General features: G+C 43.7%; 1 protein-coding gene across 3 annotated transcripts in view; it reads right to left on the reverse strand.

Annotated features, from left to right (window-relative positions):
* Positions 1–24,721, reverse strand: part of LOC140582455 (NLR family CARD domain-containing protein 3-like) — a 66,717-nt gene extending 41,996 nt beyond the window's left edge. Inside the window, exons 1-7 of one of the 3 annotated variants that reach the window (XM_072706804.1) lie at positions 24,509–24,718; positions 23,791–23,892; positions 19,910–20,023; positions 12,999–13,112; positions 3,028–3,144; positions 438–501; positions 32–260 (exon numbers count right to left, since the gene is read on the reverse strand). In XM_072706804.1, the coding sequence (XP_072562905.1) occupies positions 32–260; positions 438–501; positions 3,028–3,144; positions 12,999–13,112; positions 19,910–20,023; positions 23,791–23,852 (700 nt within the window). In that variant the 5' untranslated portion in view covers positions 23,853–23,892; positions 24,509–24,718. Of the gene's footprint in view, positions 1–31; positions 261–437; positions 502–3,027; positions 3,145–12,998; positions 13,113–19,909; positions 20,024–23,790; positions 23,893–24,508 lie in introns of all 3 variants that reach the window. The other 2 variants (XM_072706805.1, XM_072706806.1) reach the window with 2 other exon arrangements.
* Between the last annotated feature and the right edge of the window lie 712 nt (positions 24,722–25,433).

Here is a 25,433-nt window from a genome sequence, read left to right on the forward strand (position 1 = left end):
AAACAGACACAGAACGAGATTTAGCTCTTACTTTTCTCCAGCATGTCAGCAAGATCATTTCGCTCCATGGTCCTCAGGATGTACAGTGTGATCCTCAGAGCTCCTTCTCTACCACAAGTCTTCTGCATCTGACCATCACTGTCCAGGTCATTGTTCTCCTCCAGCTGAGGCTCAGAGCATTCTGGGTAATTCTGATCTAGGTACCTCGTGATCATCTTCAGCTCATCCTTCAGGAACCTTACAGTATTTTCCTCCAGTATCTAAAATAAACCATTACAATTAATTATTGCTACTTGCAGCAAACCATTTCATAGTTTCATTTGTGAATCATAGGGTTGAATATCTTAACAAGATTAGTTTCTTACTGTTCAGCTGTATAAAATATAAGCCAATTCACACAAAACTTCAGAAAATATATATAAGCAATGAATACAAACCTTCAATATGGAAGATAAACCCGGTTTCTCCTGTAGATCTGAACTGCATTCTTCCATTTGGTCTCTGTCAATGAGGCAGAAATATACATACCTCAAATCATCTAAATAAGTGCAGCAGAAAATCTGTAATGGTCCCCATTAAAAGTGCTCTTGCTGCCGACACAGAATAACCTAGTGGTGTATTTTAATTAGTAAAGATATAAGATGCCATTTTAAGCTTTATTCATTAGGGCAGCTTCATAACATCAATCTTCTCATAACAGCAGAAGAGAACCAGTGATATCCTGCTTCTCCACACAGAGATACAGCAGGCATGACAGACAGTTTGATATGTGGCCCTTTGTACCCAGTGACTTTTAGAGAGATCAACTTGATTTCAAACAGATTTCTGCTTGATTAGCATAGCTGACAGCATTTCATTCACCAGCCTCAGGCAGGAAACTGAGTAAATAGCCTGAGAATTTATGATGGTCTTTGACAGGAAGCTCAATATCGGCATTTTCACAAACACATTTTGACAGTGAGGTATACACTAGCCTGGAGTATAAGAGCAATGGTAATAGACCTTAAAATGATATAAAATAGTGTTTATATTCTGTCCATGCTTAACTTGTCGAAATACTGTCAAAAAATTATTTCCTCCATTCAATTAAAAACTCTAACTGATTACAATACCATTTTTGGGTTTGACCAACATTTTAATGACTAATTGTAGTATCACATCTAAATTACAAAGAAATGCTGTACGTTTGGATTGACAAAATCAAATGGGCACAAGTAAAATCAACTAATACAGCCAACAACAGTTAATGGATGTAAAATTAACTATACAGTTATGGATACAAAATTAACTATACAGTCCAACTTATCAGTCGGCAAATTAGCCTGTATTACAGTCAGGTACAATGCAATTCATTCCACTTGAAAAGTTACAACTTAAGTCAGTGTAAGTGTGTGGCTCAGTAGCCTAATAGTTAACTATTAGTTAAGAAATATTGCTTGGAACAACAAACTGCGGAAAACTGAATTTACAGTATTTTCCTTGAGACTTGAAGGAAGAGTCCGTTAACTTAACGGAAAATGTGCTGGTAATTTTCTGCCAGTACATTTTCTGTTTTTTGACGGATTTTTTTTTACAGTGTAAGATAAGATAAGATAAGAAGAACTTTATTTATCCAGAGGGAAATTCTTTCATCTTAAACATGCTCAGTGCAACAAGAGGAAATAAAGATGAGACAGTAAAGAGCTTAAAAAGAACAGTAGTAATAGTGCAAAAACAGAATAACAAAAGAAATCTAACAAAGTAACAAAAAACTATAACAGATATAATAAAATAAGAGATAATTAGTGCAAGTGGTTATAAAAAGTGACTTAGTGTTTGTGCCATGGATAAAATGAGAAGATGAAAATGAAAATGAGGTGATGTAAACATTCAATAGCATACCGGTGAGTAAATAAAAAGTAGATAAGTAATATTGTACAATCCGAATGAGAACCTAATGACATAAATGCTGAAAAAGATGAAAAAGGTGAAAAAGATCACCTACAAAAAGGGGAAGAGTTATATACTCTTATTGCCACAGGTAGAAAGGATTCCCTGTGGCGTTCGGTTCTGCATTTGCAGGCAATGAGTCTTTTGCTGTGTGTGCTCTACAAACTAAAATAAAATATGCAGTGGCACCATATATCTCTCTGTGTCCTTACATCATAATTATTATCAGCTTGATTTTTAATTTTGTTAAATTAGATGGAAATCTATTTAGTTTGTATACAGTTTAAGTTTAAGTCAGTTCAAGGGACAGATGGAAAGTTGTAGGACTCCTACAATATACTTTATATACTTAATATATACTACAATATACTTCAATGTCATGATTTACTGCCGTTGACTTTTTCAGTACATTTCATGAGAGCCCCAAAGACAATCAAATCATAACTTTAGGTTAGTACTATGTCGAGTTTATGCAGAGCTTATGCAGGAGCGAGCATTTATACTTGTGCGCTGGTGTGTCAAGCCTACGCAGAACTTACGGTGCAGCCCACGCCGTAGCGAGCATTTATACTTGTGCGCTGGTGTGTCGAGCCTACCCCATTTTTTTCTGATGACATACAGTAAGACAGCTCAGCTGCCTATTAACAGACACCTTTCTGTTAAACATGTTCAAACTGAAGCCTTATTCTGAGCATGATCTAATGAGTCTATGAGAATGCATTTATTTTTTTACTGAAACAGAAACATCCGTCCCAGAAGACAATGTATTGTCCAGTCTTTCTTAATGGATATCAGCAGTGTGCAGGTCAGCCTGCTCTTCCAGCTGTATGCTGTGAATATAAATTTTAAATGTATCTTTGAATTAAATAACTTATAATTCCAGCTCACAGGAAGTCAGTCTTTACATTAATCATCATCCTTTTACCTCAGATGAAGTTTATATTGAACACCGGCAAAACTTCTGTTTCAATTTTGGAAGACGATAGGATTTGTGAAAGTTAAAAAAAAAAAAATGCATTCTTTGAAAGGTTATTGTCCTCATAGCTTAACTGAGAGTCTTATTGTTTTAAACAGCGTTTGTTTAAATTGCACATTTACCTTTGATCTATAGGAAAAGGTTCATTTCTGTAGTTGAATAGGGGGTGTTCCATTGACCTGTCACTCTTCATGGAAACACAGCTGGGTGCAGGTGAGCCTGCTCTCTCCATCAGGACACTGTGGACAGCGAGAGGAAACAAACCCTCATTATATAAATATAATTCATATAATGTGGGCAGCATCACATTAAATCTCCCGTTGCTGCTTAACGTGCTGTAATGCTCTTCATGCAAGCAGACTTTTAGGTTTAATGTGAAATAAACTGTCTCATCTAAAATTCAGATCCCAATATGAAAGGTTCAGTTATCATTATTATAATTATAATAATTATGTTATTAGTTAATTATCCATCCATCCATCCATCCATCCATCATCTCCCGCTTAATCCGAGGTCGGGTCATGGGGGCAGCAGTCTCAGCAGGGAACCCCAGACTTCCCTCTCCCCGGGCACTTCATCCAGCTCCTCTGGGGGAATCCTGAGGCATAGACCCTCCAGCATGTCCTGGGTCTTCCCTGGGGCCTCCTCCCATTGGGACATGCCCGGAACACCTCACCAGGGAGGCGTCCAGGAGGCATCCTAATCAGATGCCCGAGCCACCTCATCTGGCTCCTCTCAATGCGGAGGAGCAGCGGCTCTACTCTGAGTCTCTCCCGAATGACTGAGCTCCTCACCTTATCTCTAAGGGAGAGTCCAGCCACCCTGCGGAGGAAACTCATTTCGGCCGCTTGCACTCGCGATCTCGTTCTTTCGGTCACTACCCACAGCTGGTGACCATAGGTGAGGGTAGGAACGTAGATCGACTGGTAAATCGAGAGCTTTGCCTTTTGGCTCAGCTCTTTCTTCACCATGACAGAAATTTCGCCAAACCGTTTAAATTACTCTGCGAGTTTTTGTCATATACACATTTAAAAATATCGTGGTGGAGGGGTTTGCGTGTTCCAGTGATCCCAGGAGCTAAGTTGCCTGGGGCTTTATGCCCCTGGTAGGGTCACCCAAGGCAAACAGGTCCTGGGTAAGGAACCAGACAAAGTGCGGCTCAAAAAGACTCCTTATGATGAGTAAAAACACGGATCTACGTTTTCCCTTGCCCGGATGCGGGTCACCGGGGCCCCTCCCTGGAGCCAGGCCTGGGGGTGGGGCTCGATGGCAAGCGCCTGGTGGCCAGGCCTACACCCATGGGGCCTGGTCGGGCACAGCCCGAAGAAGGCACATGGGTCCCCCCTCCAATGGGCTCACCACCTGTAGGAGGGGCCAAAGGGGTCGGGTGCAGTGCGAGTTGGGCAGTGGCCGAAGGGGGGGACCTTGGCGGTCCGATCCTCGACTACAGAAGCTAGCTCTAGGGACATGGAATGTCACCTCTCTGGTGGGGAAGGAGCCTGAGCTGGTGCGCGAGGCCGCGAGGTTCCGACTAGATGTAGTCGGACTCACCTCGATGCACGGCTTGGGCTCTGGAACCAGTCTCCTTGAAGGGGGTTGGACCTTCTTCCACTCTGGAGTTGCTCACGAGGAGAGGCGCCGGGCAGGGGTGGGCATACTTACCGCCCCCTGGCTGGGCGCCTGTACATTTGGGTTTACCGCAGTGGACGAGAGGGTAGCCTTCCTTCGCCTTCGGGTGGGGGGACGGGTTCTGACTATTGTTTGCGCTTATGCGCCAAACAGCAGTTCAGAATACCCACCCTTTTTGGAGTCCTTGGAAGGGGTGTTGGAGAGCGCTCCTCCCGGGGACTCTCTTGTTCTTCTGGGGGACTTCAATGCTCACGTGGGCAATGACAGTGAAACCTGGAGGGGCGTAATTGGGAGGAACGGCCCCCCCGATCTGAACCCGAGTGGTGTTTTGTTATTGGACTTCTGTGCTCGTCATGGATTGTCCATAATGAACACCATGTTCAAGCATAAGGGTGTTCATATGTGCACTTGGCACCAGGACACCCTAGGCCGCAGGTCGATGATCGACTTTGTGGTCGTGTCATCGGACTAGCGGCCACATCTATTGGACACTCGGGTGAGAAGAGGGGCGGAGCTGTCAACCGATCACCACCTGGTGGTGGGTTGGCTCCGATGGTGGGGGAGGAAGCCGGTCAGACCTGGCAGACCCAAGCGTATAGTGAGGGTCTGCTGGGAACACCTGGCGGAATCCCCTGTCAGAAGGAGCTTCAACTCCTACCTCCGGCAGAACTTCGCCCATGTCCCGGGGGAAGAGGGGGACATTGAGTCTGAATGGGCCATGTTCCGCGCCTCCATTGTGGAGGCGGCTGACTGGAGCTGTGGCCGTACGGTGGTCGGTGCTTGTCGTGGCGGCAATCCCCGAACCCGCTGGTGGACACCGGCGGTGAGGGATGCCGTCAAGCTGAAGAAGGAGTCCTATCGGGGTTTTTTAGCCTGTGGGACTCCGGAGGCAGCTGACGTGTACCGGCGGGCCAAGCAGATGCAAAAACTCGGGTATGGGAGGAGTTTGGCGAGGCCATGGAGAACGACTTCCGGATGGCTTCGTGGAGATTCTGGTCCACCATCCGGCGTCTCAGGGCGGGAAAGCAGTGCAGCATCAACACTGTTTATGGTGGGGATGGTGCGCTGCTGATCTCAGCTTGGGATGTTGTGGGTCGGTGGAAGGAATTCTTCGAAGACCTCCTCAATCCCACCAACACGCCTTCCAATGAGGAAGCAGAGTTTGGGGACTTGGGGGTGGACTCACCTATCTCTGGGGCAGAGGTCGCTGAGGTGGTTAAAAAGCTCCTCGGTGGCCGGGCCCCGGGGGTGGAGGAGATCCGGCCGGAGTTCCTCAAGGCTCTGGATGTTGCAGGGCTGTCTTGGTTGACACGCATCTGCGGCATCGTGTGGACATCGGGGGTGGTGCCTCTGGATTGGCAGACCGGGGTGGTGGTCCCCCTTTTCAAGAAGGGGGACCGGAGAGTGTGTTCCAACTATAGGGGGATCACACTTCTCAGCCTCCCTGGTAAGGTCTATTCGGGGGTGCTGGAGAGGTGGGTCCGTCGGATAGTCAAACCTCGGATTCAGGAGGAGCAGTGTGGTTTTCGCCCTGGCCGTGGAACAGTGGACCAGCTCTATACTCTCGGCAGGGTCCTGGAGGGTGCGTGGGAGTTTGCCCAACCAGTCTACATGTGTTTTGTGGACTTGGAGAAGGCATTCGACCGCGTCCCTTGTGGAGTCCTGTGGGGAGTGCGCTGGGAGTATGGGGTACCGGGCTGCCTTATAAGGGCTGTTCGGTCCCTGTACAACCGGTGCCAGAGCTTGATCCGCATTGTCGGCAGTAAGTCAGACTCGTTTCCGGTGAGTGTTGGTCTCCGCTAGGGCTGCCCTTTGTCACCGATTCTGTTCATAACTTTTATGGACAGAATTTCTAGGCGCAGCCAGGGCGTTGAGGATGTCCGGTTTGGTGACCTCAGGATTTGGTCTCTGCTTTTTGCAGATGATGTGGTTCTGTTGGCCTCATCAGACCGTAACCTTCGGCTTTCACTGGAGCAGTTTGCAGCCGAGTGTGAAGCGGCTGGGATGAAAATCAGCACCTCCAAGTCCGAGACCATGGTCCTCAGCCGGAAAAGGGTGGAGTGTTCTCTCCGGGTCAGGGAGGAGGTCCTTCCCCAAGTGGAGGAGTTTAAGTATCTCGGGGTCTTGTTCACGAGTGAGGGAAGGATGGAGCGGGAGATCAACAGGCGGATCGGTGCGGCGTCAGCAGTGATGCGGGCACTGCATCGGTCTGTCGTGGTGAAGAAGGAGCTGAGTCAAAAGGCAAAGCTCTCAATTTACCAGTCAATCTACGTTCCTACCCTCACCTATGGTCATGAGCTATGGGTAGTGACCGAAATAACGAGATCGCGAGTACAAGCGGATAGGGCTGGGCAATATCAAATCGCGATTAAATCGCGCATGCGCAATAATCACTAGGGCTTCAGATGACAGGCGCAACATTTGGTGGTGCGCCAGCATTTCTGTGCTATACGTACATTTATTTACGCCCACAATTTAAGCAGCTTAGTATGGCTAAATTATTAATGAGGCTTTGTATCAGAGCATGTGAGCGGAGTGGAGCTCACGAGGCTGTTGGCTCCGCCCGCTTCTCCGTTCTAATTCCCACTAAGCCGCTCCGCTCAACACCGCTCCTCACTCCGCTAAAATTTCCTCCCGCTCCAGTCATATCGCTTCACGCTCGCTCCAATTTAAAAGAGGGACAAATATTCTGCATGCCTAACAAATGTCACCTTAAACCGAAGCCTTATATCATAAAGAAATATGAGCAATGGTAACATTTCCACTCAGAAAATATTTATTTTTAAGCAACATATAGGCAACAACGGACAGGTTTGGCAATGGCATTCCACACAAAAATAGGCTTAACAATAAAGGAATCAGTGGGCTTAATAGCCTTAAGAATATACAGGCTAAGGATCCACGATTTAAATTCCTCAATTTTTTTCTGTTGATGCTGCTGCTGCGTCTCTACAAAATAAAATTTCACTGACAGCGATACATGAAATTTAAAAAATCCTATTAGACCTACTTTGAATGACAAAATTAATTTATTTGATTACCAATATTTACTTTATAGGCTTTTACACTTTAATTTACTTTATAGACTTGATATGCTACAACCATATAAAACTTGGTCAGGTTTTGCTTGCTTCCGCCTGTTCGCGTACACTGTAAAAAAAATCTATTGTATAATGTCAGTCAAAAGTCTGGCAGGTCCTGAAGACCAATAGTGCTGATGTATATTTGCATAGCATGACAGGGTACTGCCTTTGTTAAAACTTTTAACCATGACGGTGTTGAATAGGGCAACAGTATAAATTCACCAGCCACGGCACAAAATAGTTTCTATCACAACAGTAGGTTCTTGTAGGATCTTGTCGGGTGGCAGTCATAAAGACTTGTGCAGACAGTAATTAATGGGAAAATCTTCTCACTGGTTATTTTGATGCAGGTTATGAAGTCTGTTATTCTCTGCAGCTTCTGAACCTGCCCATTCTCATAAAGACCAATAGTGCTGAGGTACTTCTGGTGAAAATGTTTTTCACCATTAACAGGTTTTGTCTAGCACTCCTGCTGCCACACTTTTGACTTATTTTACAGTAGATTTTTGCGGTGTGTGGCAGCCTCATTGCTTTTAGATCACAAGTTGGGACAGAAGAACAAATCAAATCAATTTGCTCATTTAATATTTAAATTTTCTATTAGGCTTGATTTTTGGAAACCTATATTTATAAACCCACCGCAACTGGAATGCCACAGATACTGTATTACTCTCTCCCATGTATTATTAGTTGTGTGACAGCCCAGCGTGACAGCTCTTAATCTAGGGTTCAGTGTTAGCAATCTGACTATTGCCGGTGAATACCAGGAGTAATCCTACTCTGTTTTGCGTGTGACGTCAATGTCCGTCCAGTCTGCTTTGGAAATTTTAACTTAAGTGGGCGCAGATATCTGAATCTATTTCTATGACTGCCACCCAACAAGATTGAAAGAGAACCTACTGTTGTGGTAGAAACTGTTTTGTGCCGTGGCTGGGGAATTTATACTGTTGCCCTATTCAACACCATCATGGTTAAAAGTTTAAACAAAGGCAGTACCCTGTCATGCTATGCAAATATACATCAGCACTATTGGTCTTCAGGACCTGCCAGACTTTTGACTGACATTTAACAATAGATTTTTTTTTCAGTGTACGCGAAAAGGCGGAAGCAAGCAAAACGTGAGCAAGTTTTATATGGTTGTAGCATATCAAGTCTATAAAGTAAATTAAAGTATAAAAGCCTATAAAGTAAATATTGTTAATCAAATTGTCATTCAAAGTAGGTCTAATAGGATTTTTTAAATTTCATGTAACGCTGTCAGTGAAATTTTATTTTGTAGAGACGCAGCAGCAGCATCAACAGAAAAAAATTGAGGAGTTTAAAACGTGGATCCTTAGCCTGTATATTCTTTAGGCTATTAAGCCCACTGATTTCTTTATTGTTAAGCCTATTTTTGTGTGGAATGCCATTGCCAAACCTGTCCGTTGTTGCCTATATGTTGCTTAAAAATAAATATTTTCTGAGTGGCAATGTTACCATTGCTAATATTTCTTTATGATATAAGGCTTCAGTTTAAGGTGACATTTGTTAGGCATGCAGATTATTTGTCCCTCTTTTAAATTGGAGCGAGCGTGAAGCGATATGACTGGAGCGGGAGGAAATTTTAGTGGAGTGAGGAGCGGTGTTGAGCGGAGCGGCTTAGTGGGAATTAGAACGGAGAAGCGGGCGGAGCCAACAGCCTCGTGAGCTCCACTCCGCTCACATGCTCTGATACAAAGCCTCATTAATAATTTAGCCATACTAAGCTGCTTATATTGTGGGCGTAAATAAATGTCCGTATAGCACAGAAAAGATGGCGCACCACCAAATTTTGCGCCTGTCATCTGAAGCCTTAGTGATTATTGCGCATGCACGATTTAATCGCGATTTCATATCGTTCAGCCCTAGTTGAAACTCCCTCTGACAGGGGATTCCGCCAGACGTTCCCAACAGACCCTCACTATACGCTTGGGCCTGCCGGGCCTGGCCGGCTTCCTCCCCCACCAGCGGAGCCAACCCACCACCAGGTAGTAATCAGTTGACAGCTCCGCCCCTCTCTTCACCCGAGTGTCCAAGACATGCGGCCGCAAGTCCGATGACACGACTACAAAGTCGATCATCGAACTGCGGCCTAGGGTGTCCTGGTGCCAAGTGCACATATGAACACCCTTATGCCTGAACATGGTGTTCATTATGGACAATCCGTGACGAGCACAGAAGTCCAACAACAGAACACCACTCGGGTTCAAATCGGAGGGGCCGTTCCTCCCAATCACGCCACTCCAGGTCTCACTGTCATTGCCCACGTGGGCATTGAAGTCCCCCAGCAGAACAAGAGAGTCCCCGGGGGGAGCGCTCTCCAACACCCCTTCCAAGGACTCCAAAAAGGGTGGGTATTCTGAGCTGCCGTTTGGCGCATAAGCGTAAACAACAGTCAGGACCCATCCCCCCACTCGAAGGCGATGTACAGGCGCCCAGCCAGGGAGCAATAAGTATGCCCACCCCAGCTCGGCACCTCTCCCCGTGAGCAACTCCAGAGTGGAAGAGGGTCCAACCCCCTTCGAGGAGACTGGTTCCAGAGCCCAAGCTGTGCGTCGAGGCGAGCCCAACTATATCTAGTTGGAACCTCGCAGCCTCGCGCACCAGCTGAGGCTCCTTCCCCACCAGAGAGGTGACATTCCATGTCCCTAGAGCTAGCTTCTGCAGCCGAGTATCGGACCGCCAAGGTCCCCGCCTTTGGCCACAGCCCAGCTCACAACGCACCCGACCCCTATGGCCCCTCCTACAGGTGGTGAGCCCATTGGAGGGGGGACCCACGTGCCTTGTTCGGGCTGTGCCCGACCAGGCCCCATGGGTGTAGGCCTGGCCACCAGGCGCTTGCCATCGAGCCCCACCCCCAGGCCTGGCTCCAGGAGGGGGCCCCGGTGACCCGCGTCCGGGCAAGGGAAATCGTGAATCCATGTTTGTGTTCATCATAAGGGTCTGACGAGCCGCACTTTGTCTGGTTCCTCACCCAGGACCTGTTTGCCTTGGGTGACCCTACCAGGGGCATAAAGCCCCGGGCAACTTAGCTCCTGGGATCATTGGAACACGCAAACCCCTCCACCACGATAAGGTGTCGGCTCCCGGAGAGGCAAATGTAACACTTTATGATAAATGTTTTTTAGATAGGTGAAATATTTAAAAATGTCAAGGCATGTCAGACTACCCCGAAAGTGGCTGAGAGGCCTCAGACTCCAGAGGATTAAAGAGGGGGACCACCACCTCGGTCTGCCAGTCCAGAGGCAATGCCCCCAATGTCCACGCGATGCTGCAGATGCGTGTCAACCAGGACAGCCCCACAGCATCCAGAGCCTTAAGGCAGATCTCATCCACCCCTGAGGCTCGGCCATCGAGGAGCTTTTTAACCACCTCAGCGACCTCCGCCCCAGAGATAGGGGAGTCCACACCCAAGTCCCCATAATCTGCTTCCACATTGGAAGGCGTGTTGGTGGGATTGAGGAGGTCTTTGAAGTACTCCTTCCACCGACCCACAACATCCCGAGCTGAGATCAGCAGCGCACCATCCCCACCATAAACAGTGTTGATGCTGCACTGCTTTCCCGCCCTGAGACGCCGGATGGTGGACCACAGCTCCGGTCGGCCGCCTCCACAATGGAGGTGCGGAACATGGCCCCTTCGGACTCAATGTCCCCCGCCTCCCCCGGGACATGGGAGAAGTTCTGCTGGAGGTAGGAGTTGAAATTCCTCCTGACAGGGGATTCCGCCAGACATTCCCAGCAGACCCTCACTATACGCTTGGGCCTGCCAGGCCTGGCCGGCTTCCTCCCCCACCAGCGGAGCCAACCCACCACCAGGTAGTGATCAGTTGACAGCTCCTCCCCTCTCCTCACCCGAGGGTCCAACACATGCGGCCGCAAGTCCGATTATACGACCACAAAGTTGATCATTGGTGTCAAGTGCACATATGGACACCCTTATGCTTGAACATGGTGTTCATTATGGGCAATCCATGACGAGCACAGAAGTCCAATAACAAAGCACCACTCAGGTTCAGATCGGGGGGTCGTTCCTCCCAATCACGCCACTCCAGGTCTCACTGAGCATTGAAGTTCCCCAGCAGAACAAGAGTGTCCCCGGGAGGAGCGCTCTCCAACACCCCTTCCAAGGACTCCAAAAAGGGTGGGTATTCTGAACTTCCGTTTGGCGCATGAGTGCAAACAACAGTCAGAACCCGTCCCCCCACTCGAAGGCGAAGGGAGGCTACCCTCTCGTCCACTGCGGTAAACCCCAATGTACAGGCGCCCTGCCAGGGGGCAATAAGTATGCCCACCCCCGCTCGGCGCCTCTCCCCGCGGGCAACTCCAGAGTGGAATAGGGTCCAACCCCCCTCAAGGAGACTGGTTCCAGAGCCCAAGCCATGCGTCGAGGTGAGCCCGACCATATCTAGTCGGAACCTCACAACCTTGCACACCAGCTCAGGTTCCTTCCCCGTCAGAGAGGTGACATTCCATGTCCCTAGAGCTAGCTTCTGCAGCCGTGGATCGGACAGCCAAGGTCCCCGCCTTTGGCCACTGCCCAGCTCACATCACACCCGACCCCTATGGTTAATTAATTAGTTAATAATGGTAAGACTTCATGTGAAGAGGCACAACTTATTTATTAACTTCTTTACTACTCAAGAAAAAAATTGTGAACTAATATATATTTACCAATGAAATACATGAACTGTCATGTGTGCAGGTTTGGTCATCATACCTTAAAAAGGACATTGCAGCCTTAGAAAGAGTTCAGTGTAGGGCTACGAGAATGATTCCTGGTCTTAGAGGAATGTCTTATGAGGAGAGGTTAGCTGAGCTGAATCTGTTTAGCCTCGAGCAAAGGAGACTGAGGGGGGACATGATCCAGGTCTATAAGATTCTCACAGGTCTGGATGCTGTTCAGCCAAATAGTTACTTCAATATTAGTTCAAATACAAGAACTCATGACCACAGGTGGAAATTAGCAGGAGAACATTTTAAAATGAATTTGAGAAAGCACTTCTTTACACAGCATGTATAGTTAGAGTATGGAACAGTCTTCCTGCTAGTGCAGTGCAAGTTAAAACCTTGGGTTCCTTTAAATCAGAGCTGGATAAGATTTTAACAACTCTGAGCTATTAGTTGAATTCTCCCCAAATGAGCTTGATGGGCCAAATGATCTTTACAGTAATCCTCATCCTGATACCTTTTATATCAAAAACAGATAAAACATCTATTTAAATTTTCAAAGATAATAGGATTTGTGAAAGTTACAAAAGATGCATTCTTTATAAAGTATTTTCATCATAGCTTGTGTGCCCATATGCCTTTTGACTGAGAGTCTGAGTGTTTTAAACAGTGTTTGTTTAAAGGCATGTTTACCTTTGATCTATAGGAAAAGGTCCTTTTCTGAAGTAGAATGGGGGCTCCATTGACCTGTTACTCTTCATGGAAGCACAGCTGGGTGCAGGTGAGCCTGCTCTCTCCATCAGGACACTGTGGACAGCGAGAGGAAACAAATCCTCATTATATAACTATAATTCATATAATGTGGGCAGCATCACATTAAATCTTCCGTTGCTGCTTAACCTGCTGTAATGCTCTTAATGCAAACTGGCTTATTTACAGTTAGATTTCATGTTAAATAAACTGCCTCATCTAAAATTAAGATTCCTATATGTAAAGTTTAGTTATCATGTTGATCATGTTATCTTACTGTCCATGAGAGCAAGGTCCAAAACAAAAGTATAGAATGTTAGGAAGGCTGACTTTAATGGTCTGAAACTGTACACTGGATGCAGTTAAATAGCAAAACTGTTGAAATATCACAGGTGCCTTCAAGCTAGGGCTGAACGATATCAAATCGCGATTAAATCGCGCATGCGCAATAATCACTAAGGCTTCAGATGACAGGCGCAAAATTTGGTGGTGCGCCATCTTTTCTGTGCTATACGGACATTTATTTACGCCCACAATATAAGCAGCTTAGTATGGCTAAATTATTAATGAGGCTTTGTATCAGAGCATGTGAGCGGAGTGGAGCTCACGAGGCTGTTGGCTCCGCCCGCTTCTCCGTTCTAATTCCCACTAAGCCGCTCCGCTCAACACCGCTCCTCACTCCGCTAAAATTTCCTCCCGCTCCAGTCATATCGCTTCACGCTCGCTCCAATTTAAAAGAGGGACAAATATTCTGCATGCCTAACAAATGTCACCTTAAACCGAAGCCTTATATCATAAAGAAATATGAGCAATGGTAACATTGCCACTCAGAAAATATTTATTTTTAAGCAACATATAGGCAACAACGGACAGGTTTGGCAATGGCATTCCACACAAAAATAGGCTTAACAATAAAGGAATCAGTGGGCTTAATAGCCTAAAGAATATACAGGCTAAGCATCCACGTTTTAAATTCCTCAATTTTTTTCTGTTGATGCTGCTGCTGCGTCTCTATAAAATAAAATTTCACTGACAGCGTTACGTGAAATTTAAAAAATCCTATTAGACCTACTTTGAATGACAAAACGAATTTATTTGATTAGCAATATTTACTTTATAGGCTTTTATACTTTAATTTACTTTATAGACTTGATATACTACAACCATATAAAACTTGCTCAGGTTTTGCTTGCTTCCGCCTGTTCGCGTACACTGTAAAAAAATCTATTGTATAATGTCAGTCAAAAGTCTGGCAGGTCCTGAAGACCAATAGTGCTGATGTATATTTGCATAGCATGACAGGGTACTGCCTTTGTTTAAACTTTTAACCATGACGGTGTTGAATAGGGCAACAGTATAAATTCCCCAGCCACGGTACAAAGTAAATTCTGCCATAACAGTAGATTCTTGTAGGATCTTTTTGGGTGGTTGTTGTGAAGACTGTAATTAATGGGAAAATCTTTTCAATGCTTATTTTGATGCAGGTTATGAAGTCTGTTGTTCTCTGCAGCTTCTGAACCTGCCCATTTTCATAAAGACCAATAGGTCTGATGTACATTTGGTGAAAATGTTTTTCACCGTTAGCAGATTTTGTCTAGCACTCCTGTTGCCAGACTTTTGACTGTTATTTTACAGTAGATTTTTGCGGTGTGTGGCAGCCTCATTGCTTTTAGATCACAAGTTGGGACAGAAGAACAAATCAAATTAATTTGCTCATTTAATATAAAATTTTTTTATTAGGCTTGATTTTTGGAAACCCATATTTATAAACCTACCGCAACTGAAAATGGAATGCCACAGATATTACTCTCTCCCATGTATTATTAGGTATATGACAGTCCAGCATGATAGCTCTTAATCTAGGGTTCAGTACGTGTCAGCAATCTGACTATTGCCGGTGAATACCAGGAGTAATCCTACTCTGTTTTGCGTGTGACGTCAATCTTCGTTCAGCCTGCTTTGGAAATTTAAACATAAGTGGGCGCAGGGGTAAGTCCAACACTAGACATAAACTCACTGCTCTTTCGGGGTACAGCTCACGTGCCTGAAACAGTTCGCTACGTGAGGAGGGCCGCAATATTGGAGCAAAAAAAATTACCTGAATCTATTTTTACGTCTGCCACCACGCAAGATTCTACGAGAATACACTGCTGCAACAAAAAATATTTCATACCGTGGCTGGGGAATTTATACTGTTGCCCTATACAACACCATCATGGTAAAAAGTTTAAACAAAGGCAGTACCCTGTCATGCTATGCAAATATACATCAGCACTATTGGTCTTCAGGACCTGACCGACTTTTGACTGACATTTAACAATAGATTTTTTTACAGTGTACGCGAACAGGCGGAAGCAAGCAAAACCTGAGCAAGTTTTATATGGTTGTAGCATATCAAGTCTATAAAGTAAATTAAAGTATAAAAGCCTATAAAGTAAATATTGCTAATCAAATAAATTCGTTTTGTCATTTAAAGTAGGTCTAATAAGGATTTTTTAAATTTCACGTAACGCTGTCAGTGAAATTTTATTTTGTAGAGACGCAGCAGCAGCATCAACAGAAAAAAATTGAGGAATTTAAAACGTGGATGCTTAGCCTGTATATTCTTTAGGCTATTAAGCCCACTGATTCCTTTATTGTTAAGCCTATTTTTGTGTGGAATGCCATTGCCAATCCTGTCCGTTGTTGCCTATATGTTGCTTAAAAATAAATATTTTCTGAGTGGCAATGTTACCATTGCTCATATTTCTTTATGATATAAGGCTTCGGTTTAAGGTGACATTTGTTAGGCATGCAGATTATTTGTCCCTCTTTTAAATTGGAGCGAGCGTGAAGCGATATGACTGGAGCGGGAGGAAATTTTAGTGGAGTGAGGAGCGGTGTTGAGCGGAGCGGCTTAGTGCGAATTAGAGCGGAGGAGCGGGCGGAGCCAACAGCCTCGTGAGCTCCACTCCGCTCACATGCTCTGATACAAAGCCTCATTAATAATTTAGCCATACTAAGCTGCTTATATTGTGGGCGTAAATAAATGTCCGTATAACACAGAAAAGCTGGCGCACCACCAAATGTTGCGCCTGTCATCTGAAGCCCTAGTGATTGTTGCGCATGCGCGATTTAATCGCGATTTGATATCGCCCAGCCCTAGCTTCCACATTGGAAGACGTGTCGGTGGGATTGAGGAGGTCTTCGAAGTACTGCCTCCACCGACCCAAAACGAATATTTTTCGTGAGGAGGGCCGCAATATTGGAGCAAAAAAAGTTTTTGATATCGTTCAGCCCTACATTTACAATGTATCGAATTACATTAAACGTATAATTATGTTAAGTATTAAATCCCAGCATGTGTGTTAAACAGGGGCAGATTTTAGGGGCAGCCATCGCACATCAAAACAATAAAAAAAAGAAATTTGGATGATTTTATTTTCTAAGCAGAAGCACACACTGAAAAAAATGAAACATTGGATCAACTTAAAATATTACTTCATTTTTTCACACTTATTTTTTCAAGTCAGTTCAACTTAAAGTAGTCAATCAAATACACAGGTGTCAAACTCCAGTCCTGGAGGGCAGGAGCCCTGCACATTTTTGGGTTTCCCCTCATTTAACACACCTGATTCAACTCCTTGTGCTAATTACCACACAGTTCTTTAGCTGAATAATTTATGGTGGAACAGGGAAGGGACTAAGCTACACAGGGCTCTGACCCTCCAGGACTGCAGTTTGATACCCCTGCCATAGAGTGTTAAGTCAATGAGTCTCAACCTCTTCCCAAATTGCAAGTCCAAAATGGGTGGCCCATATCTGCCCCATTTTAATTTGAACTTATTTGGGCATTCAGCTGCTGTGTTTTACTAATCCACCATAATAAGAAAGACTCAGACCAACATAGCCTTTTCTCATTTAAGCATAACGGAAAAGGTGTTTCCAATCAGGTTAAGAACCAGTCATGTTCACTTGAGAACTGCATGTGGTGTAAAAGAGAGTTAAATGTATGGCACCAAGTACGGATTATAGATCTAGACTGTGTTAGACTGCATATCATAATTATTTAGCAGTACTGAGAAAAGGTGAGAGCTTAATGGTGGAAGGAGTGCATTTCCGCTAAAGCAGATAAAATGGTTGGTGGCCTTCTTGCTTTTAGACCACAACTTGGGATAGAAGAACAAATCAAATCACTTTGCTCATTTAATATTCAGAGTTTCATTTAGAAACCCACCACGATTGAGGATGGTATGGCACTGATATTAGTATTTACCACCTGATGCGCTCACTTTTTCCAGGTTGCCTGTGTTGTATATGTTAATTGGTCTGAGTAGTGCATTTTGTTCCTATATGTGTGCATCCACAAAGAAATCTTCTCAATTGTACAGGTCTGGATGCTTTTCCTAGAAAGCCCAAGCTTGGAGAAGGAACAAAAAAATTGATTTTCCTCTCAGCCAAATTCTCTCTTTCTTAAACCATAAAAGATGACACAACCCCCACACCATTGAAATATATACCAATCAGGAGAATCATCCAATATATTTCCAAGAGTTGTTCTGCTAATTTTTTGATACCAAAATGCTACAAAATCACATGTCAGCAGAAAAACCACCAGGACTACAGCGCTCTGATTATCAAAATCAGTCAGAACAGCAAAGCTTCAAATTAAAATAATAAAAAGCTGTAAGGTCCTTTTTGGTCAGAGTCTTTCTCATGATGGTGGGTAAATCTGGGATGGCTCTTCTGATCCTCATGACTTCTTGTGCCCATATTACAATGGGGCAGATATGTGGAGGTGGAGACTCATTGACTTAACACCCTATGGCAAGGGTGTCAAACTGCAGTCCTGGAGGGTCAGAGCCCTGTGTAGCTTAGTCCCTTCCCTGTTCCACCATAAATGATTCAGCTCAAGAACTGTGTGGTAATTAGCACAAGGAGTTGAATCAGGTGTGTTAAATGAGGGGAAACCCAAAAATGTGCAGGGCTCCGGCCCTCCAGGACTGGAGTTTGACACCTGTTTATTAGATTGACTACTTTAAGTTGAACTGACTTGAAAAAATAAGTGTGAAAAAATGAAGTAATATTTTAAGTTGATCCAATGTTTCATTTTTTTCAGTGCAGAACAGACACGGTGCGGTGTGCACCCCCCCCAATAAATATAACTGGTCCCCGACGGCCACCCCAATCAAAATATTCTGCAGATTGAACATGATTATTTCTTTCTTAGTTGTATCTGCTGAATATAATCTTACCTTGCAATACAAAATATCTTTACATTATTCCAGAATCGTATTCGTGTTTCTTGCTAAAATGGTGACTCTGGCCATTTTTCTTTCACTTTCATTTAAAGACAGGAAGTGCACAGTTTCGTTCCAAACCCGGAAGCGGTTTATGACGCGGCCTCATTCGGTGTTTCTGCCTTTTATAACCAGACACCCTCAGCATCCTCTGCCTCAGGCCCCCCATAGCCTGATCAGACCTGGGTGTCTGTCGCATGCTGACTAAGTGGTCATTTGGCAGCCTATTCTGACTCCTTTCGCTTCAGCCACAGCCAATCAGTGCTGCTTTCGGTGACCGTGGCCAGTTCCTTAACTGCCTTCCGCCGGCCTGCCCTCTGGTGCCCACTTCCTCCAGCAGCCTTGTAGACGAGCTGCTGCAAAGCCCCTGCAGCCAACTGGACGCACCTTCACATTCCTGCCCAGCTCCTCTGCCTCAGCTGCCTGGTTTGCACCTTCACATTCCTGCCCGCTCCTCTGCCTCAGCTGCCTGGTTTGCACCTTCACATTCCTGCCCGCTCCTCTGCCTCAGCTGCCTGGTTTGCACCTTCACATTCCTGCCCGCTCCTCTGCCTCAGCTGCCTGGTTTGCACCTTCACATTCCTGCCCGCTCCTCTGCCTCAGCTGCCAGGTTTGCACCTTCACATTCCTGCCCAGCTCCTCTGCCTCAGCTGCCAGGTTTGCATACGGCAGTTTTCTCCTCTCGTTTGCCTCATCGATGGCATCCTCCCCAGGGACTGTCAGCTCAGTGATGAAGACACACCGGCAAGACTTGGACCAGAGGACCTGATACGATATGACTATGGTTTGGTCTCTCCAGAATGTTCCATTTTTACAGGAGTCTGCACCTTGCTTTTTATATAAGTAAGCACATTTTTCCCTTTAAGGGTGACAAAGAGCAGCCATGTGATGCAGCATAAAAATAAAAGGCCATAAAAATAAGGCTCAGAAATGCAGGGGACAGAGACAGTGGGAGGCTGAATAGGAGAAAAGTACTTTAATTATTAATTGGTATTTTTACGTGTGTTTACTGCATTTGTGTATTATATTAATATTAATGATTTGTGTTTCAGTTCTTCACATGAAATTTTTGATTATTGTTCATTGTTATTGTATTACATTACATTAAATAAAAACTTGCTGTTTGAACTTGACCTCAGATTATCTGAGTGAAAATGTATGCAATGGGGTCCTCGGTGTCCCGCCCGCATCACGCCCACGGTGCGGGCCGCACACCAAAGGCACGGCAATGAGGTCCACATGTCCCCACCATTTCATCACACATTTTCAGCCCATTGTGGCCCCCCGAGGGCTCGTTTGCTGGGGGAGTACGGCTGGGCGATATAAACGATATCGACTTATCCTGATACAACATTTAAGTAAAAGTAAAGAAATAATGATTTCAGTTATATCGCTGATAATCATTGATACTGACTGATATGACAAAAAAATATCACAATAAAATATTTTGCCATTTGTGAAAGTTACAAAAGATGCATTCTTTATAAAGTATTTTCATCATAGCTTGTGTGCCCATATGCCTTTTGACTGAGAGTCTGAGTGTTTTAAACAGTGTTTGTTTAAAGGCATGTTTACCTCTGATCTGTAGGAAAAGGTCCTTTTCTGAAGTAGAATGGGAGCTCCATTGACCTGTTACTCTTCATGGAAGCACAGCTGGGTGCAGGTGAGCCTGCTCTCTCCATCAGGACACTGTGGATGACGAGAGGAAACAAATCCTCATTATATAACTATAATTCATATAATGTGGGCAGCATCACATTAAATCTTCCGTTGCTGCTTAACCTGCTGTAATGCTCTTAATGCAAACTGGCTTATTTACAGTTAGATTTCATGTTAAATAAACTGCCTCATCTAAAATTAAGATTCCTATATGGAAAGTTTAGTTATCATGTTGATCATGTTATCTTACTGTCCATGAGAGCAAGGTCCAAAACAAAAGTATAGAATGTTAGGAAGGCTGACTTTAATGGTCTGAAACTGTACACTGGATGCAGTTAAATAGCAAAACTGTTGAAGTATCACAGGTGCCTTCAAGCTTTTCATCAACCATCAGCCATTCAGCCTATTTAAAGGGAAAGAACATGTTACTGTGTAGTTTGGTATGATTGTGTGCAGCTCACTGAACATGGACCAGAGACAGCAGAGGAGGAGAATGAGCCATCTGAGGAGCCTGTTATTATGTATCACTGTTACAGCCTCTGTCACTAGACTTGGCTGCTGTTAGTCTTTTCCAGTTTGTTGTCATTTTGGGTAGGAGGGATGATGTGATGGTTCTCTCTAAAATAGAAGAACTGGCTGATTTTAGAGGAAAGAGGAAAATGCTGAGGTATTTTATTATTAAACTATAAATATTAATGTGCCCCCCAGCCCTGGCTACCCAGTGGGCACACGCTCATGGAATCCACTTGGAAAAGATGTGTTTTCACCACGTGGAAAATATGGGTAATTTGCTCAAAACTAGATTTTTCTGCTTAGTTAAAATTGGAAATTTCATAACTTAAAAAATTTTATGTAACTGATTACCTCAATTTTTTTGAGTTTTGCCAACTTATTCGGGATTACAGTGTAGCTGTTCTGTTTGTTTCATTAGTCTTAATTAGTATTGGCATTTTTATAAGTTATGTCAGTATTATGCACTACACCCAGTTTTTATGTGCATTTTGTATTGTTTGTTTTGAAATATGACTAAATAATTGATAAAAATATGACAAAACTTTTATGTGATTTGTGCCTGCTTTGTAGACATTTTGAACTTTGTGGAATTTACGTTGAACACAACATGTATTTTCCACGGGCCAACATCCACATGAATTCAACTTGACTTTACACCTAAATTCCACGTCTTTTCCACATGGTGAAAACACGTGGATTCCATGTGTCAACATCCACGTGGAATTCAACTTGCCTTTTACGCCTAAATTACCCATCTTTTCCACGTGGTGAAAACACATCTTTTCCACGTGGATTCCATGAGTGTGTGCCCACTGGGTAGGAACCCTCCTAGGTAATCAGTTACATCAAATTTTTTAAGTTATGAAATTTCCAATTTTAACTAAGCAGAAAAATCTAGTTTTGAGTTTGTTGTACTCTTGCAAAATAATTTGTTCTTACTTAAAATACCCAAGTTACCCTGTTTATACATTTTGAGATCAATTAATTTATTTTTTTTAATATCTACATTACAAGTCAATAGTGGACAGTGGTCGTACACAGATGTTTTGCTTTGGCAGCAACTTGAACAATTGAGTTAAAGTATTAATCTTTATTAACTCTAATAGTGTTTAATTTACACCATAAGGTAAGTCAATGAGTCTCCACCTCCAAACATCTGCCCCATTTTAATATGCGCACAAGTCATGAGGATCAGAAGAGCCAGCCCAGATTTACCCACCATCATGAGAAAGACTCTGACCAAAAAGGACCTTACAGCTTTTTCTTGTTTTTATTTTAAAGCTTTGCTGGTCCAGTTCTGACTGTTCTTGGAGATTAAAAAAGCTGTGGTCCTGGTGATTTTTTATTTTTTTTTCCTGATGTGTGATTTTATTGCATATTGGCATCAAGTCAGAGGAAAAACTTTAGGAAACAAACTGGGCACTTTTCCTGAGTGGTGTATCGTTTAAAGGGATAGGCGTGTATTTGATTGCTGATTTTGCCCTTAGATGATTAACATATGCAGAAAGGTGTCAGGACATTTGTAATACCCTTTTCTGTACAGTTCCTGGAACCGCCTACTCCCCTGTAGACCAATGGTGCTGGGTATATATTTGCATAGCCTGATACAGTACTGTCTTTGAGTGAATAGTTTTTTTTTTTTTTAAACCCACCACGATTGCGATGAATAGGGCAAGAGAACAAAAACCACAGAAATGGCTCTTGTGTACTACCTGGTGACCAGGCTAAATGGTTTTTGCCTCTATGGCTTAACTAGAGAACGCATGTTACTGTGAAAAATCTGTTATTTTGTTCATAGGCTTTCTAGAAAAGACATTTGTACAGTACGTCTACAATTGAGGTTTCTGTGGGGATGCACATAGATAAGTACTACAATACTCAGACAAAATAGCATACACAGGCAACGCAGAACAACTAATAAAGAAATGTGGTAAAGACTAATATCAGTGCCATACCATCCTCAATCGTGGTGGGTTTCTAAAAATGAAGCTTAATGAAGATCTGAATATTAAATGAGCAAAGTGATTTGATTTGTTCTTCTACCCCAAGTTGTGGTCTAAAGCCAATAAGGCCACCACACATTATATATGCTTTAGCAGAAATACACTCCATCTACCATTAAGATAGCTCTCACCTTTCCTCAGCCCTTTTATACCAGAGGTGGTTCTCAAGAAAGCCGGTTCTTTCATACCCTAACTGAAGACACCTTATTGATGCTTGAATAAATACATTTATAACAACAGCTTTTCAATATACTCCAACTTACATGAGCACAGTTATTTGGGTATAAAGAGCTGAAGTAAGGGGGGGACATGCATAAAAAAAGAAAAGGCTATGTTGGTCTGAATCTTTCTCATGATGGTGGGTAAATCTGGGCTGGCTCTTCTGATCCTCATGACTTGTACGCATATTAAAATGGGGCAGATGTTTGGAGGTGGAGACTCATTGACTTACCTTATGGTGTAAATTAAACACTATTAGAGTTAATAAAGATTAATACTTTAACTCAATTGTTCAAGTTGCTGCCAAAGCAAAACATCTGTGTACAACCACTGTCCACTATTGACTTGTAATGTAGATATTAAAAAAAATAAGTTAATTGATCTCAAAATGTATAAACAGGGTAACTTGGGTATTTCAAGTAAGAACAAATTATTTTGCAAGAGTACAACAAACTCAAAACTAGATTTTTCTGCTTAGTTAAAATTGGAAATTTCATAACTTAAAAAATTTGATGTAACTGATTACCTCAATTTTTTTGAGTTTTGCCAACTTATTCGGGATTACAGTGTAGCTGTTCTGTTTGTTTCATTAGTCTTAATTAGTATTGGCATTTTTATGTTATGTCAGTATTATGTACTACACCCAGTTTTTATGTGCATTTTGTATTGTTTGTTTTGAAATATGACTAAATAATTGATAAAAATATGACAAAACTTTTATGTGATTTGTGTCTGCTTTGTAGACATTTTGAACTTTGTGGAATTTACGTTGAACACAACATGTATTTTCCACGGGCCAACATCCACATGAATTCAACTTGCCTTTACACCTAAATTCCACGTCTTTTCCACGTGGTGAAAACACGTGGATTCCATGTGTCAACATCCACGTGGAATTCAACTTGCCTTTTACGCCTAAATTACCCATCTTTTCCACGTGGTGAAAACATCTTTTCCACGTGGATTCCATGAGTGTGTGCCCACTGGGCTGTTTACTTTTACCTTATGGCCTAACTATAGACCCACAGAGACATGCATGCTAGTGGCCTGTAACACTGTTACCTCTCAGGCCCCTTTGTCTTACACCCCACAGGGGGGGTCATTTCAGAAGCAGGTTCCTCCATTTTGGTGCTAATCCAGCGCAGATGATTCTTGCTGGGGCCTCTGTGAACATGAAGGGTGAATAAACACATACAAATACAATATCTAATAATCAACACTTTTACATTGAACTGGCTGCCGTTGGAATGACAACAATGTCACGCTAACAGTTATTGCCATTTTTTTCCTTAAGAAAACACAACACAGCCTTAAAATACTATCTAGTTTATTCCCGTAGTGTCACACGCTCCACGTTTAGGCAGCACTGTATACAAGACAAGCTCATAATCGTGCTTATTAAATATCATTCTATATAAATGTGTTAATTCACTTAACATTCTACAAATTATTCCATAACGTTTACTCCATGCGATTATTTACAATGTATCGAATTACATTAAATGTATAATTATGTTAAGTATTAAATCCCAGCATGTGTGTTAAGCAGGGGCAGATTTTAGGGGCAGCCATCACACATCAAAATAATAAAAAAAAGAAATTTGGATTATTTTATTTTCTAAGCAGAAACACAGAACAGACACGGTGCGGTGTGCACCCCCCCCCCCCCTCATAAATATAACTGGTCCCCGACGGCCACCCCAATCAAAATATTCTGCAGATACTGCAGATTGAACATGATTATTTCTTTATTAGTTGTATCTGCTGAATATAATCTTACCTTGCAATACAAAATATCTTTACATTATTCCAGAATCGTATTCGTGTTTCTTGCTAAAATGGTGACTCTGGCCATTTTTCTATCACTTTCATTTAAAGACAGGAAATGCGCAGCTTCGTTCCAAACCCGGAAGCGGTTTATGACGCGGCCTCATTCGGTGTTTCTGCCTTTTATAACCAGACACCCTCAGCATCCTCTGCCTCAGGCCCCCCATAGCCTGATCAGACCTGGGTGTCTGCCGCATGCTGACTAAGTGGTCATTTGGCAGCCTATGCTGACTCCTTTCGCTTCAGCCACAGCCAATAAGTGTTGCTTTCGGTGACCGTGGCCAGTTCCTTAACTTCCTTCTGCCAGCCTGCCCTCTGGTGCCCACTTCCTCCAGCAGCCTTGTAGACGAGCTGCTGCAAAACCCCTGCAGCCAACTGGACGCACCTTCACATTCCTGCCCAGCTCCTCTGCCTCAGCTACCAGGTTTGCACCTTCACATTCCTGCCCGCTCCTCTACCTCAGCTGCCAGGTTTGCACCTTCACATTCCTGCCCGCTCCTCTACCTCAGCTGCCAGGTTTGCACCTTCACATTCCTGCCCAGCTCCTCTGCCTCAGCTGCCAGGTTTGCATACGGCAGTTTTCTCCTCTCGTTTGCCTCATCGATGGCATCCTCCCCAGGGACTGTCAGCTCAGTGATGAAGACACACCGGCAAGACTTGGACCAGAGGACCTGATACGATATGACTATGGTTTGGTCTCTCCAGAATGTTCCATTTTTACAGGAGTCTGCACCTTGCTTTTTATATAAGTAAGCACATTTTTCCCTTTAAGGGTGACAAAGAGCAGCCATGTGATGCAGCATAAAAATAAAAGGCCATAAAAATAAGGCTCAGAAATGCAGGGGACAGAGACAGTGGGAGGCTGAATAGGAGAAAAG

This window comes from Paramormyrops kingsleyae, chromosome 24, assembly GCF_048594095.1.
Source record: "Paramormyrops kingsleyae isolate MSU_618 chromosome 24, PKINGS_0.4, whole genome shotgun sequence".
Classification (NCBI taxonomy): Eukaryota; Metazoa; Chordata; class Actinopteri; order Osteoglossiformes; family Mormyridae; genus Paramormyrops; species Paramormyrops kingsleyae.